The 16720-nt window shown below is 33.2% G+C and overlaps 1 protein-coding gene across 1 annotated transcript; it reads left to right on the top strand.

Moving 5' to 3' along the window:
- The first annotated feature begins 7522 nt into the window (after positions 1-7522).
- On the top strand, positions 7523-13681 carry LOC107845658 (cardiolipin synthase (CMP-forming), mitochondrial). Its single transcript, XM_016690088.2, has 8 exons — positions 7523-8126; positions 10543-10609; positions 10689-10763; positions 10998-11049; positions 12346-12431; positions 12514-12588; positions 13084-13178; positions 13255-13681. Exons 1-8 carry the CDS (start codon positions 7597-7599, stop codon positions 13343-13345), a joined length of 1071 nt encoding a protein of 356 aa, XP_016545574.1. The 5' UTR covers positions 7523-7596; the 3' UTR covers positions 13346-13681.
- The last annotated feature ends 3039 nt before the right edge of the window (positions 13682-16720 follow it).

The following is a 16720-nucleotide window of genomic DNA, read 5'->3' on the forward strand; positions in this document are numbered from 1 at the left end:
GTGCTTCTTATAAAAAATGAACTTCACATCCTTCTCCAATAATTTTCACAAAAGATATGCAATCTTAGAGAAGTCCTTGATGAATCTACGATAACACCCAGCATGCCCCAAAAAGCTTTGAATAACTTTAACAGAAATTGATTGAGGCAATTCATCAATTACCTCAATCTTTACCTTATTGACCTCAATCTCTTTCTCTAAAGTCTTATAATCAAGCACTATTAGAAATTAATAGTATGCATATTGCACCAGATATGTTGTTTTTCTTATAAAGACACTAGTAAAAAATAGTAGTTACTAGTCATTCTTTAATATAATTCTTCCGCATGGTAAAATCAATCTCTTCACGCAGAGCAAGAATCATTTTTTTTTACAAAATATAAACTTATGAATAAAGTTTTACATTTTAAAAAAATAAAATAATGATATCATATAACATATAAAACGTAAATTAAAAGAGTTAGGGATTTTGATTTTGGGGAAAATATAGTTTGAGTTTTTGAAGCTCTAACTAAATTTTGTGATGAAATTATGAAGGCAAATGAAATTGTTGCTTCAATACCGCGAAGGATTCATTCTAATAGTAATGTATTAAGTAGGTCATTTTGGATATGAACTATGAGTGACTGATCATTTTGCCTGATTTTATTCAGTTCTTTGGTGTGTGTTATATTTGTATGTTTTTTTAATCCCTTTCTAGTAGATCTAATTTTTTTTTTATCTCTTGATGATTCAAACTCACAATTAAAATTGTAAGTGACGTATATTTATCATATAAACAACTCCCTCTTGTCATGTATATGTATACAAATATTTGTGTGTGCTATATTTGTATGCCTTTTTTAATGCCTTTCTAGTAGATCTCGTTCTTTTTGCTCTCCTGATGATTCAAACTCACAATTAAGATTATAAGTGATAGATATTTATCATATGAATAACTCACTCTTGTCGTTGTACTTATATGCAATTCTCCTAAAAAGATATTACATCAAAGAATGAATGTTTGACTTTTGAATTTTGGAGTACTTCTTGGGTTGTTTTGTACGTGGAATAAGGTGAAATATATTATGATTAAATCTGAGAAAAGATATACGCCTTATTAGATAGACAATATAAATTTATCATGAAACAAATTTATATCATCTACCAAATGGAATATAGATCTTATCTCAAGCTTAGTTATGGAATATCTTACTTTATCCCATTCAATATGAAATTATTTTATTCATCTTTTATAACTTTATTGAGCAACTAATTTATTTTTCCTTCCCTTATTTTCTAACAATAAAATATATTTTTGAAAAGTCTAGTAGCAAAATATCACTAAACATTGAATTATATATAGCTCCGTGAGTATTACAACCACTCACTCTAATTGATATGATTGAAATAGACAGCTAAAAAGGTATGAAATGACTCTACTTTAAAGAAGAGAAAGGTGGCCATTGGATGATCTATCCTTGATTAGAGATTTCTCTATGAAAAATATAAATCATAGTTTGAATAGGGGTGGGGAGGAGGAGCAACAATGCTCCTATATAAGGAGCAAGATATTGTAATGTAGCAGGAAATCTGTTCTTTGAGATGAATTAGTCTAAAATTATAATATCGTAACTATAATTTCAAGATAATTTATTAGTTTGAATACTCAAGGGCAGATCTATGTAGAAGGATTGGAGCGGCACTACACCCGAAAGTCTCGATTGAATATATATATACATAAGTAATGTATGAACTCTCTATATATTTATGTATATATCTGTATATATATGTAAGTAAATGTATAAAATTTAATCCCGACGCCTACTGTAACAAATGAGTTATTGGTGTTAACACCCACAATGACAAACGAACTATTGGTGCCAGTGGTTAAACCTCAGATTTTACCCCCCAACAATGCAAGTTCGGTTTGCACTGATATCATATTTTAGAATTATGTTAATACAGTTTTCTATTTTTTCTTAAAAATATTGTGGCCCCAAAGGATAGGACCCTTGGCCTCTTCTAACAAATATCTTAGCAAAATCAACTAGGCAACGCCTTATATAATGTCAATAATATTGATAAATGTTAATCATACTTATCTGTAAATATTAACTCTAATGTCATAAAATATCAAAGGAAAAGTTACATAATAAAATTACTAAACTTATCATATCTACTTAAAATCTCTATTTTTTTATCTAATTACATGTCATCCCATATTTTCTTTTCTCTTTCTAAAACTCATAATTGTGATGTATAGGTCTAAAATTAAGTAATGTATTTGAAAGAATGTGATTATTTCTGTAGACTAAATATTTTTAGTAATATTAAAAAGAATTGAGATAGGAAGTAATTAACTCCAAAAAAAAGAGATTTATGTTATTTATACAATATCAAATACATTATTATTCAAAATAATGTAGCACCAGAACGTCTAAATTCTGAATCCACCTTTCCAAATACCAAACGACCCTTTTTGTATAACTTGTTGGTAGGAATGGTAATGAGGCGGTGCGGTGCAGGTATTTTCTAAATTCGTGAATTTAAAATTTTCTCTACCTCGCCCCGCATCACCTTTAATCCGCATAAATCACCCCACATTCATTTTCGTTTATACCCACACCGCATCACCCTACGCTTTTTTTTAAATAAATTATAACTCCATTAAAAACCACGATATTTTCGAATCTATAATTATGAAGTAGTGACTATGAATTTCTATTATATCACTTTTCACTAAGAAATCAGAGAAGTATCAGGTGTACAAGTAATGATCAAATATTAGATTTTATTTATAAGATGAATCAAGAAATTAAAATTAGAGATCAATTAGTTTATTTGATTATTTAAGTCTTTGCTATATATAAAATAAATAAGCTATAAATGTCAAAGTGATTTAGTAAGAAAAAGCCTTTAAACTTTTGTTTGATATTTTGAGTTATAAAATTATTTTATCGATTTTAAAAAAAAATTATGAAATTATTTATTTGTAGAGTTATATATGTCATTTTAAGTACGATAAAATTTAAGTAAAGAATATATAAAATTTTAGGTAGATTCACGAGAATAAACTAAATTTTAGCATTTTTTTTAAATTTAAACCTGCCCGCATATGCCCGCAATCTGCCTCACCCCGTATTATTTTTTTTAAAAAAAACTTACTTCAACCCGCCCCACATCCACATAGCCTAAAATCTGCACCGCCTCGCATAACCTAAAATGTGCACCACCACGCACTTGCATCGCTCCATTGCCATTCCTACTTGTTGGTGAATCCAACAATCTTAGGTCTCGTTTGACCATGAAAACATAATTTTTTGGAGTTGAAAATAGAGTTGAAATTGAAGCTGGAATTGTTGTATTTGACCATGAATATAAATTAAGGTTATTTTTGAAATTTTGTAAGAAAATAGGAGTGAAAAAAGTAAAAATTGTTATGAATGTATTTACATTTTAGTGAATGTCTATCAAGAATATAGATAAGATCTATCAAGATCTATTTGATATCTATTAGGATATGAAGTATCTATCTTAGAGAGAAACTGGAGTATTTTTCCCTATAAATAGAGGGGGTTTTGTTCATTGTATCATCAATCTTATGATCTCTCATCCTCAAGAGAAATAAAGAAGTCTCCCCTCTTCTTTCTATCATTTATTCTTGTTCTTGCTTTATATTTTCGTATTCTTGCTTTATATTTCATAATATGTTATCAACATGAGTCTCTAATTACCACGATGCTAAACAATCGTGCTTCGTCCGCAAACATGATAATTTGTTTGGCAGAAATAGATTGTTTAAGGTAATTACTCATATTCAGATTATTATATAATAACTTCATCTTCATGAGGCTAATATTATTACTCATGTAATTATCATTTTCCAAGAACAATACCATCCTACTGATTACATGCACTGAGGCCTAGCAACTGAAAGGAAAATAACTTTTAATGGAAGAATTAGATAAATACACACTTTGGTATTTTTTAATGACATTATAATTATATAAATTTATTCACCACTTTGTCTATCGTCCGTTTCTTTAAGGTATTATATTATTTTCACTCTAGTTGAGCCTCACTTCTTTTGGTACGAATTTGACCATCTTTTAATATTAAGGGTAAGATGGTGAATTCAAGTTCTATTGCACCAAGAGGGCAATATATCGGGTTTAAGTCCTGATACCTTGATGTGCTATAATGATAAGTTATTGGGTTCATGTCCCATTAATTTATGCCTAAGACGCCTTTATATGGGTAAGATGTTGAGTTTGAATCTCAATGCACCATATTGATGATATTATGATGGCTAAGGCAAAATAATGTGTATTTGGTAAAAAGTCATGACACATGTCTCATTGAATATGCTTCATTCTCTGAAGTAAATGTGGTAGCAGTGCATAATATGTCTGAAAGAAGACAAGTGATTGAATGCACGAATATAAGCGTGGAGGTACAATATGATAATAATCATCAGAAGTGATAATATTTTCACACGCTTATTATGATTATATGGTATGTTTGAGAAAAATTCTTTATATTATATGCACACCTCGATTTGCTCATGAATTAGCAATATTTTGAAAGAGGTTATAAACTATCATAATTTGATAGACTTAATGCACGATTATATTCCATTCCTGGGGAATGGGGATTTCAATTATTTCAATACAAACATGCACTTGATTGTGATGGTATCATAACTCACCTCCGAATGAGGCATAATAACTGAGAAGAGTTATTTTGAAATCTATTTCTAAAGTAGTAAATCTTAAATTTATTCATGTAATAGTAAATCTAAAATTTACTAAAGAAAAAAATACATGTTATGGTAAACTTTGAGTTTACTAGTATAAAAGTTCATAGATTGACATAAACGATTGCGACATCCCAAAGATGTTCATAGTGTGTATTAAACATATATTGAAGAATTAAAAAGTTCTTGATGAACTTTTAATGGTGTTTGTTCTCATGATAAGTTGGTTGAATCAACTAATTTTGGGATTGAATCCCTTAAAATCTGAAAAGTATAAAAGATAAATAAGGGCCCGTTCACTTATCATGTGATATGTTGAAAAGATGCATCAATAAGATGATCACATGTACATTCACTGTCAACCTGCGTTTGACATTCATAAAGTTGCTTGCTCAATAAAATTGAGTTAAGACAATAACTTTCAGACTGTGTAATCAAGACAATTTATCTTGATGATGGTGGTTTAGCATTGACTGCCTTCGATTAATAGCTAAATCATTACTAATGAGAACAAAGTTTCATGTGTTGGTCTGAAATATGATATGTTGCATATAATAGCACTTGTATGCATGAGACCAATAAATTATGATTATTTCTTCCCTCTCAATTGGTTCAAGGTCAGGAGCCAACTATTCCATCTAATAGTTTTGATGTGTGGTATACGATTAATAAATATACCATAATGCACAAAGATGGATTTCTCAAAGAAGATGGAGAACATATGTTAGTTTTCCTAACATAAGGGGAGATTATAAGCAGTTATGAAGTATATTAGAAATTATCACTTGATCCTCATTCAAAAGATAATTCAAATCAAATGCCGAATGCATCTCATATTTAAGCTATAAGTGCTTTTATTTTGTGTCTATGAAGGACAAAGTCTATGCATGCGTGAAACGTGGTAGGTCAATCGATTCCAAATAAAATAATCCTTGAAAAGAATAAGGAGCACACAATCATAATAAGAAGGCAACGTGCACTTGAAGAGCCTATGGCATAACACTTCATGAAACCTTATGAGAGGTTCAGGTACCTAAAAATAATGAAGTGATGAGATCTCAAAATGTTATGTCACATTGTGAACCGATATAAAATAATATATCATCGATGATATCTTTGATACAATATTGGCACAATATTGTAAAAGGTTACGAGGATCTGAATTCTACGTTTATTTAATCATGCTGACGTAGAAACATTTATCAAGTGACATAAAAGGATGCATTTTAATAAGCATAACACTTATTTGATTTGAAGTGCAAACACTTGAAGATGTCACAGTTATTGATATTGTCACTTGACAAAAATCTATATGAAAATTTTAAAAGGATTCAAAATGTCTGAAGCCTATAAATTTTCTGAGAACTTGTTTATTACTCTTATAAAGGATAAATTGATGGTCTGAATATTGTTGAAACTCTTGGAGAGTTTTCCAAAGCAATAAGATTATTTGCTGAAATGAGAAATCTGAAGTACCATATCTTAATGCAATTGGTGCACAACAATAATGTATCTTGCAAATACTACAAGGCCTGATATAGCCTTTTCAGTCAATTTGTTAAGCAAGACATATTTCTGCTCCTACTAGGAGACATTAAAATGGGATAAAATATATGAGTTTATTTTATTCTAATGCTTGCAGTCCCAATATTATTGATTATGCTAATGTTTGGGTATTTATTTAACTCGCATAAATCTCGGTCTCAAGCATGCAATGTGTTCGCATGTGGAGATACTGTCATACCTTGGAGATATACAAAGTAGTCTATCTAATCACTTCATAGAATCATGCTGAGATTATTGCTATTCATGAAGCAAGCCGAGAGTATGTGTGGTTGAGGTCCACAATATATCTCATTCGAGAAAAATGTGATTTGAAACGTGATAATGTATCCACTTCATCAAAGCTTAAGGGAGGATACACAAAAGAAAATAAAACGAAGCACACTTCATCAAAGCTTTTCTACATACATGAGCTATAAAAGAATGATGATATTAATGTGCAACAGATTCGTTCAAGTGACAATGTGACTGATTTATTCACCAAGTCTCCTCCAATTGTAATTTTCAAGAAGATGGTACACAAAATCGGGATGCAAAGGTTCAAGGATGTTTTCATTAGGGGGAGTTAATACACGTTGTACTCTTTTTCCCTTACGAGGTTTTGTCCCACTGAATTTTCCTTGTAAGGTTTTTAATGAGGTAGCCGAAATGCATATTGTTAGAGATGTGTACTCTTTTTCCTTCTCTAGATTCCCCCCACCCCCCACTGTATTTTTTCTAGTAAGGTTTTAACGAGTCACATTATCTATCAATTAGACATTCAAGGGGGAGTGTTATGAATGTATTTACATTATAGTGAATGTCTGTCAAAAATATAGATAAGTGTTATGAATGTATTACATTATAGTGAATGTCTATCAAGAATATAAATAAGATCTATCAAGATCTATTTAATATCTATTAGCATATGAAGTATCTATCTTAGAGAGAAACTAGGAGTATTTTTCCTATAAATAGATGAGTTTTGTTTATTGTATTTTATGATCTCTCATCGTCAAAAGAAATAAAGAAGTCTCCTCTCTTCTTTTTATCATTTATTCTTGTTTTTACTTTATATTTTCTTATTCTTGCTTTATATTTCATAATAATTTTTTTTTTATTTTTACTTTTTAAAATACAATTTTAAATTATATTTAAAATTTTCATGATTAAACAGTATTATTTTCACTAAAATAATTTTTTTTTTTTAAAATAAAAATACTAGGACCAAATGGCTACTTATTTGGTTTAACACGTGTCAAGTTCCTTCACTTCGTCGTACTACTCTTCGCTAAACCCTCACTAGTAAACCTTCCATGTATGCATGGAAAAAATGCTACACATCAATGACGATTTTCAAATCAATTCAAGCCCTAATATCTCGAAATCGAAAGTTCCATTCCAACTCTCTCACTTCTTCTAGAACCTTCTCATCATCAACGATTCCATTAACGCCGTTACTTAATGTTGATCCTTTCGTCTCTTACCGGAGCCGCCGCCACTTCCTCTTCCGTCCCAGTTTCCTTTCTCCGTTAACCGCCGCCGTTAATTTCTGTCCACTTTTTCTATCTTCACCGCCTTGTAAACTTTCTCAGTCGGCAACTTCTTTACATCTTCAATCGGATTTTGTTCTTGTTTTTCCTGGAGTTAGTGCTCTTAGATTGCAATTTCCGACTACGTACAAATTATGCTTCGAATCGACGCCGCGTAGATTGGAAAAGGAGAAGAATGATAAGCAATGGAAAGAGTCTTCGTCTCAGCTGGCTGTTGAAGTTAGGGATAGTTTCCTTAACTTGCCCAATTTGATTTCGTTGAGTAGAATGATCTCTGGTCCATTTCTAGCATGGTAAGTTTTCACTCTCTTTTTATTTTTGTTTAGCTGTGAATTGGATACCTTATGCAACTATATTGTTTTTACTCCCTCCATTCCACTGTAGATGGTATCGCTTGACTTGGAACGAAGTTTAAGAGAACAATGGTCTAAAACAATTGTGAAGTTTTTGTGTGGTTGTAAATCATATTCATTAAGGGTAAAATGGAAATTTTAAAGTTAAAAGTGTTTTTGATTATAGTAAGGTGACATTTTTTTGGGGACGGAATAAGAAGGAAACAGTGCCACATAAAATGGGGTGGGGTGAGTATATAATTGTGCTGTCTGAGCCACTTTAGTGCACCTCGGTTATTTCCCACCATTGCTAGAACAGATGGGAAGAAATCACCTAGTGTTTTGTCTTTGCGTGGATAGTTTTGTGGCTCACTTCCCTTTTGTTTTGTTTAGCTGAGAATTGGTTGCAATAGTTTATGCAACCTACATTTTGTATGGAGGAAAATTTATTACATTGAAATGCTCATTTTCCAAGTGTGTGGCCTTGTTATCAATGAAGTGGGTGAGAACCAAGAGGTCTTGGTTCATATCCAGTGGAGACAAAAAACCAGGTGACTTCTTCTTTTCAATCCTAGCTTTGATTGATCGAGTTACTGAATACTCGTTGTTGGTGGGAGGTGGCATGTATTCCATGGAATTAGTTTAGTCGTACGCAAGCTAGCCCGGATACTAAGGTTATCGAAAATAAAATGTTTGGCTCGTTCGTATAAAAGGAAATACTCCACCCCTTTTTGTTCGTCTTATTTTGATTTTTTGGCCCATTTAAAGGACGTATTTTTTCTTCTTTAAAAACTCCTTAATTTTAACTTACTACACGGCTTGTTTAAGACCACTTCCCTTTTAATTTATCTGTCTAGTTTTAATTTGATATGGAGTTTAAGTTAGTAAAGAAGACTTCTGAATCTTTTCATCTTAAACTAAAGATATGTACTCCCTCCATTTAAAAAAGAATGACCTAGTTTGACTTGGCACGGAGTTTAAGAAAATAAAGAAGACTTTTGAATCTTGTGGTAGTAAATTAAAGATATGTCAAATGTACCAAAATGCCCTTCAATCTTGTGGTCTTAAACATGCCAAAAAAGTTGCTAAAAAGGGAAAGGGATCGTTCTTTTTGAAACGGACTAAAAAGGAAAGTAGGTCATTCTTTTTGGAACGGAGGGAGTAGCATTTATCAAAATGTCTTTTAATCTTGTGGTCTTGTGGTGCTAAACATGCCACGTGGAAAGTTAGAACTAGGAGTTGTCTACAAGTAAAAAGAGGCATTCTATTTAAAACAGAAAAAGGACTAAAAAGGAAAGTAACACAAATAAATTCAAATGGAGGGAGTATATGCTAATTATAAAAGGATACTTCAGCATGTATTATGATAGTATTTTGGTAATTTTTTGGATAATTAAAGGTTGACAACAACTTTTAAATGTTGGATATAGAGTTAAAGTTGTGATATTTTTGAAGGAAAATGATTTTTGATCATAAGTGGCTGAAGTTATTTTTACATTCTTGGTGGGAAATATATTTTTCGTAATTTGACACAACCAAATACTAGAAAATGGTTTCATCAAGGAAAACATTTCTGTTAACATTTTGCACCATACAAGATAAACCTAGAGAGACTAAGTGAGCCTATGATCCTTTTATAATCTCGTGGGCATTTACTTTCATCATTGCAGCAAAAAGTACTTCTTCATTGCAGAATGCAGAAGCATTTCATTTTTTGACATTTATATTTCATGATTCGGATGATTTTGGGCGTTTAGTTCAAGTTAATTTTAGCGCTAATTGAACTTGTAGAATAAGAAATTTGAAAGAGAAGTGATAAAGTGAAAGACCATAATTTTCTTTTCTTTTTGATCAGCAAAGAGACCACAAATATTTTATGCACTTGGCTGTATGCCTTTGCATTTAATCTCTGAAAGTATTCAGGAACTAGTACAGGAACAAGCAATAATTGAGTTTGTCATTTTCCTTTGCTGAGCATTATTTTTTATTGGGACCAAGGAATTGTTGTAATCATTATGTTTGTTTATTATAAATTAGATCATGTGAGTGCCGTGAACATGATCATCTTGGTTTTCTTGGATCTGGCTGTGCTAAGGATTGAAGTGTAGTAGGAGACTAATTATCTTCCTTGGTCAATCATTATGTTTGCTTATGATTAATTAGATATTGTGAATTCTATGAACATGACCACCTGCGTTATCCTGAATATGGTTGTGCCATACGCATAGCTTGCAGGCTAAATTATTATGTAAAATCTGTATGTGAAGGCCACAGAGCGTTTAGACTGCAAACTGACACTATGTTATCATTCTGCTGTAGTTAAGCTACAAATCAAACATATACTCCTTTAATTTCCATTGCTGTTTAAATATTGCAGGATGATTATACAGGATATGTATCTTCCTGCATTGGTTGGGCTAGCCGTTTCTGGGGCAACTGATTGGGTGTGTAGCCCCATTCTTCTTCTCCTTAAAAAGGAGTTAAGCTCAGCTTTCTAATTTAGTTTCACTCTATGCCTTGTAGCTAGATGGGTTTATGGCGAGGAGGATGAGAATAAATTCCGTTGTTGGTTCTTATCTTGATCCTCTTGCTGACAAGGTAACTATTTAAGCTTCTCTTCTTTCTGGTTTGTTGATTTAACCAGCGAACATAGTTCTGGTTTTGTGGTTCGTTGATCTTTTCTTCATTGTTTTACTGAATTTATTTGTGGTCATCCCTGTTTCTTTCTTGTTTCTCTTTTTTTATTTGCTTCTTTTGTGGATAAATATCTCTTATCTTGGGATGTCAGATACTTATTTCTTGGCCTTAGCACTATACCTTTTATACCTACAGGTTCTTATTGCATTTGTCGCTCTGGCAATGGTAGACAAGGGTCTTCTTCATCGTAAGTTCATGTCCTATTTGGATTTTCCTCCATAAACTCTTTTCCAGGTGACTGAAGGATGCTTTTTTAGTTCTCCATCACCGACTATCTTCCAATAAAAAACAGAGTTGGCTGCATGAATTCTCTGAATCTATCTACTATATTCAGGCATATTTCATTCCAATACTATATTTTTATTCATCTTTATAAATCTTACACTTATCCTTAAGCTGTCATGTGAGTCTCTAACCGGGCCTAATGTAAATGTGACAACAGCAGCTTAATCTACATTTCTGATTAGTTCTGTATCGCCGTTGTGGATCATTCACCTACTTTGGAATTGTCCATTAAGAAAGTTAATGTTAGTCCTTTTCTTGTTTTATTGAATATTCTATCCATTGCTTGAAGTTCATTTGAGCGATGCACTTTTTAGATTGTATTGTTGAAAGGCTGGTGAATGAGAGCTTTGGAATAACCGGTAAAGTTGCTGCCATGTGACCAGGAGGTCATGGGTTCAAGCCTTGGAAACAGCCTCGGGCAGAAATGCAAGGTAAGGCTGCGTACAATAGACCCTTGAGGTCGGGCCCTTCCCCAGACTACGCATAGCCGGAGCTTTAGTGCACCAGGCTGCCCCTTATTGTTGAAAGGCTTGTGGAAAATCACCCTGAGATCGTAATATAATATTCTAAATATCAGATTTCATGCCTTGTAGTTAATACTATGAACGTCTAAGTTAACCTCTATAAGAGCAAGAAAGATCCTTACCTGTATTTGGCAAAACTGATATGTTGCATACAAATCTGAGCCTTAATTACAGGCTTTGTCTTGCCTATAGCTTTTCCTTTTCTCTTTGTCATTATTAAGGTTGAAGGATGAGAATTTCTCATTCTTTTTTTTCGGATAGACTATAAGTCCTAGTTCTGATCTAAAATTTGATCCTTTAAATCCACTGACTAATTTAAGTTAGGATTACAGTTCTCTAGATTGTCGCATGTCTTGGTATTTTCCTTTATCTGATGATCAATTCGTGCTCTTGAAACATGTACACTGCTTATACGGCATCAATTTCCCTGGCTTGACTCTTGAGGCTCGATTGAACGAAATATTAAATAAGAGATATGACAGTGATCCATATGTAATGCTACTGCTTGTTGGGGTCCTTCAGCCGCATATCTACTAAAGTACATTGAGTGCAAAAAGCGTTTAGATGAGTTGCTTACCTAGTTGGATCTCTAATTATATGTGGATTTCCCAAATGAAGATGAAATATTGCACTTCGTTTTCAGAAACTTACTTTCTTGGTTTTATGCTGTGAAGCTGGACTAGTTTCCCTGGTTGTGCTGCGTGATGTGGCCCTTGTTGGTGGTGCGGTATATAAAAGAGCTAGCATTTTAGAGTGGAAGGTGACTTGTCTCTCTGCTTTTAGATTCTGTTATAGTATTCTGCAGTATTGTTTTTGCTCATATGGTTTAACATTGTTTGCAGTGGTCAAGCTGGTATGAGTTCTTCAACCTTGATGGTGCCCGTCCTCAGAAAGTTGAGCCTCTTTTTATAAGCAAGGTATAGATAACACATGTCCTCTGAACCTATCATTCAGTCGAAGCTCTTTAAGCAACATTGTCAAGGAATAACTGAGAGGATAGCTTGTAATTTTGAATGAACAATTTTGCAAAATATTTGGACCTAATCTAAGACATTGTCTAGTGGTGTATTGAGGAAAGTGGAGCTTTCTTAAATATGGCTAAAAGTGTCTTAACAAGGTTGATGAATTGTATTGGCTATTTACTCTATCAAGTGTTCGTTTTCAATCTGTCAGTGAGATTGAGGGAGAGGTCACACTGATTGAAAAAAAGATAGAGGTCATTCTGAGAGAAATGATTAGTAAAGCATGCTTGCAAATTTGGTCAGAGTTCATTTTCTAGTTCATGACTAGCAACTTATCCAGGATTATGGGGTCTGGGGAGGGTGGTGTGTACGCAGACCTTACCCCTACCTCGTAGAGATAGAGAGCCAAACTAGTATTCCAGTTCATAACAAGTATTCCAATATGTACAGGTAAATACAGTTTTGCAATTGGCCCTCGTTGCTGCAGCTCTCCTTCAACCGGATCTGGGTAATGCGGAAACTCAAACATATATCACTTATCTCAGGTGAGTTACATCAGTACCTCTTTGTTTCATTTCTTGACAAATATGTAGTACTCAATTCCATCTTGCTTGGTTGCAGCTGGCTAGTAGCCATGACAACAGTAGGTTCAACTGTGGCCTATGGAGCACAACACCTTAGGAGTGGAGCTACATTGAAGAACAGACTCTAATTGACCTAGTACTTACAACAGAAAAAATTGCCTGCTCCTTCCAGTTTTGTTTTTGCCCCATGAGATGTCAAACTAACCTTATCAAAAAAAATAAAAAATAAAAAAAATGTCAAATTAATGTTCCATTATGTTATATATCTGATAGAAGGGGAGATTATAGGTTTTGTTGTACGCGATTCTCACTCATTTCCTAGGGCACTGCTCTATCAGGATATAAGAAGTTTTACTGTCGTATTTACGTCACTGCTGATATTGAAAGACGCAATAATAACATGAAACCCGATGCTATCCTTGTGATATTTTCAGGGTATTTGAGACACTTCAGAGTTCCAGGAACAGCATATCCCTTCATAGAGTTATTATAATTTGTTCGTCTCCTCTCTTACCTCAAAACAGCCACAGAAATGCACTTAAGATAAAAAGTAGAGAAAATTTCAGAAACAACTAACTTTAGGGTGAAAATCAGTCTCCTTAGCTTCGCTTTCCTTAATTACAATTCGTAGCTACATTTTAATTTGCTATAGGATGTACCATATGTAGGTATTGAGCTAAAATCACTCCCTAAAATATCTAACCATAATGAAACAGGACTCAACCTTCACTACTACAACGTTAACCCTGAATATTCTAACCAACCTCGGAGACGAATTCCCAAATGCAAGTTCTTCAAGTCTTATCAAAATTTCTCGCTTGCCCTTCATCAGCAATTATACAAAGTTATTTAGGATTGAGTGAAACCTTAATTTGTCGATTTCAATGGTGCAAATATCTTCTCCAAGTTTTTGTAATCGTGTTTGATATATGTATGTATAGACTCTGATGATACAAATAATTGTGTATATATGAGTTGATAAATTTGTTTAACTTTATTTACTGTCGATGTTCAATGAATTCATCTGTTCTTGGTCATTGATTTTGCTATCTTATAGCATAACTTAGATTGTATACATATTCAATAAACACAGTCTGAGTATTAATACTGTACTATCTGATTGTATTCAAAGAAAAACATATGACTATATCAATCGTATTCATTCGGAAGTCTATTCAAAACCATACAACAAATCATTATGCGAGGCTCAATACTTCCTGAAATGTAGTACCAATATCCTTAAGTACGTAAAACTAAAAGTTCATATGACACCGACTAATAGCAGAAAACCGTCTGGAAATTTGCACAGCTACAAGCAGAAATGTAGTACCAATATCCTATAAGTACGTAAAACTGAAAATTCATATGACACTGCCTAATAGGAGAACACCGTATGAAGATTTACACAGCTCCGAGCAAATCGACACCACATCCATCGAACAACCCTTCATCATGCTGAATTCTCATGAACCAGCACTTGTTCTCAATCTTGGCTGCAAAAAGAATCTGAAAGTAGTAAGAGGGGTGAATTGCTTCTTTTTCGATTTGACAGTCGACTCGCTTGGACGGACAATCGATTATTGAAGCAGAAAAGTAAAGTTCAGAAAATAAAGTGCTGAAAAGAAATGACACCATATAGTTTATACTGGTTGGTAGCTCTAATAGGTTTTACTCTAGTCCCTTTAGATTTCAAGGGATTCTACTAGTTTTTTGTAAATCAAATCAAGTTACATGATTGAGTCAAACTTTTTGGCTATGACTCACACTCTTCTTTTTTCTCACTTTTGATACAATGTCTCACCGATTATGTGTTTCTCTCCTCTCTTTTTGAATACACAGTAAACTTCAAGAGAATACAATGATTGAATAAAGTAAAGCAAAAATCTAGAGAAGGTTAAGACAAAATTATATCTCTTCCTTTGTCTTCCACTGCTTAAATAGTAGTGATTGAACTATTACTGGCTGTTGGAAGAGGTATAGAAAGCAATCCAAAAGATTTTTTTTTCTTAGGAAAGGGAATAATGGATATTCAGTTTTCAAGAATAAGTAAAAACTAGAAATGAAAATCTAACTAAGTAAAGCGTAAATAGAGATAGACGCGACAATTCCATGAGATATTCTCTCCGTTTAATGCACAGAATCTTTCTTCCTTTTTAAAAGCTGTTGAGCTGGTTCTTCCTTTTTTAGCATTGACTTAGAAGATATTTGCATATTCTTTTTCTAAATTCCTGCAATAAAATCAATCACCAAATCATTCATCAAAATTTAATATTATCAATCTCCGCTTTCTGATGGATGACAAAAATCTGATAGATGAGGATAACTTTTCTTTTTAGGCCCCCCTGAGTCATAGCATTGGCTCCCCCGAGTGGGTGATCCTTGATCCTTTATCCTGTCGACTTGTCCTGCATAGTGAAAACCATAGTATTCTCCCCCTTTGATATCTATCAAAAAGGAAGAAGCACCGACAAAATAATAACTAAAGGACTATTAAAAACAAGACAAAATAAAGTATTCATGAGCTTAATCCCATATATACATGAAAAATAAAAACAGTGTCCACAAATGAAGTTAGAGAGTGACAGGAGGATGGTATTGGAAAAAGTAAGTCAGGGTCAGAGCAGTAGCATCTTTCAAATTCATAAATTGTGTGACAACGGTGGTGGAGGGAGTGTCAGTATCTGAATCTTAGGTACAAGCTTTGTTGGTTCCTTGATAACTTGATCCAATTTGACATGAAGCCTAGCAACATCAGTTCCAGTTTCTTTACTGGTATCCTTTATCTTGTCAAGCTGAAAGTGACTGGCCAACAGAAGATCTTTTAAGCTATCAAGATTGGAGTCGATTTCCAACAAACGGAGTTCCATATCCATAGAAAAGACACCAAGGGCTTGAGGAGGATGAGAGAATTATAATTTAAGAGAGGGAGTAGTACCAACTAACAATTTTCAGACTTACGAATCCATGCATCATCAATCAAATGTAACTCAAACTACCAAACGTGGTCGCATTATAACATTGCTTTACAGAGACAGAAGGAACAACACCTAAGAAATACATCACAGGCTTTCAGAATACAAGTGATGACGAGACCGTAAGGTATACTGGAAGGGTCAAAGGATACTTCAATCATGTAGTTAAGAATAAATAAGGATAAATTAATTTTATGCTGGGTAGTAATGTAAAAAGTGAGTAAGGTGTCTCGCTGAGATAAAGTGGAGAGAGACCAATCCTAGAAAACAATGTAGTAGCCACAATATGACTAACCACACGAAATTTAAAAGATAAGTGTTTAGGACCAAGAGCAGAAGGAAGAGAATCACAATTATCTAAAGCAAATGCACGCTTAACATCCTCAAAAAAAATATCAAAGTCAGACGACCAGGTATTTTGTAAAGAAGTAGTAAAACCAGTGCAATTAATGTCAAAGATAACATCGAACATTGCACATTCAAGAAAAATTCATTTCCCTATGATAAGGGTTTCAAATTTACTATATCTGA

Source organism: Capsicum annuum, chromosome 10 (assembly GCF_002878395.1).
Source record: "Capsicum annuum cultivar UCD-10X-F1 chromosome 10, UCD10Xv1.1, whole genome shotgun sequence".
NCBI lineage: Eukaryota > Viridiplantae > Streptophyta > Magnoliopsida > Solanales > Solanaceae > Capsicum > Capsicum annuum.

Coding starts and splice junctions, on each gene's coding strand:
- LOC107845658 (XM_016690088.2), top strand. CDS start 7,597: ATGTATGCATGGAAAAAATGCTACACATCAATGACGATTTTCAAATCA. Junction 8,127..10,542: donor TCTGGTCCATTTCTAGCATG/GTAAGTTTTCAC, acceptor TAAATATTGCAG/GATGATTATACAGGATATGT. Junction 12,589..13,083: donor AGCCTCTTTTTATAAGCAAG/GTATAGATAACA, acceptor CAATATGTACAG/GTAAATACAGTTTTGCAATT.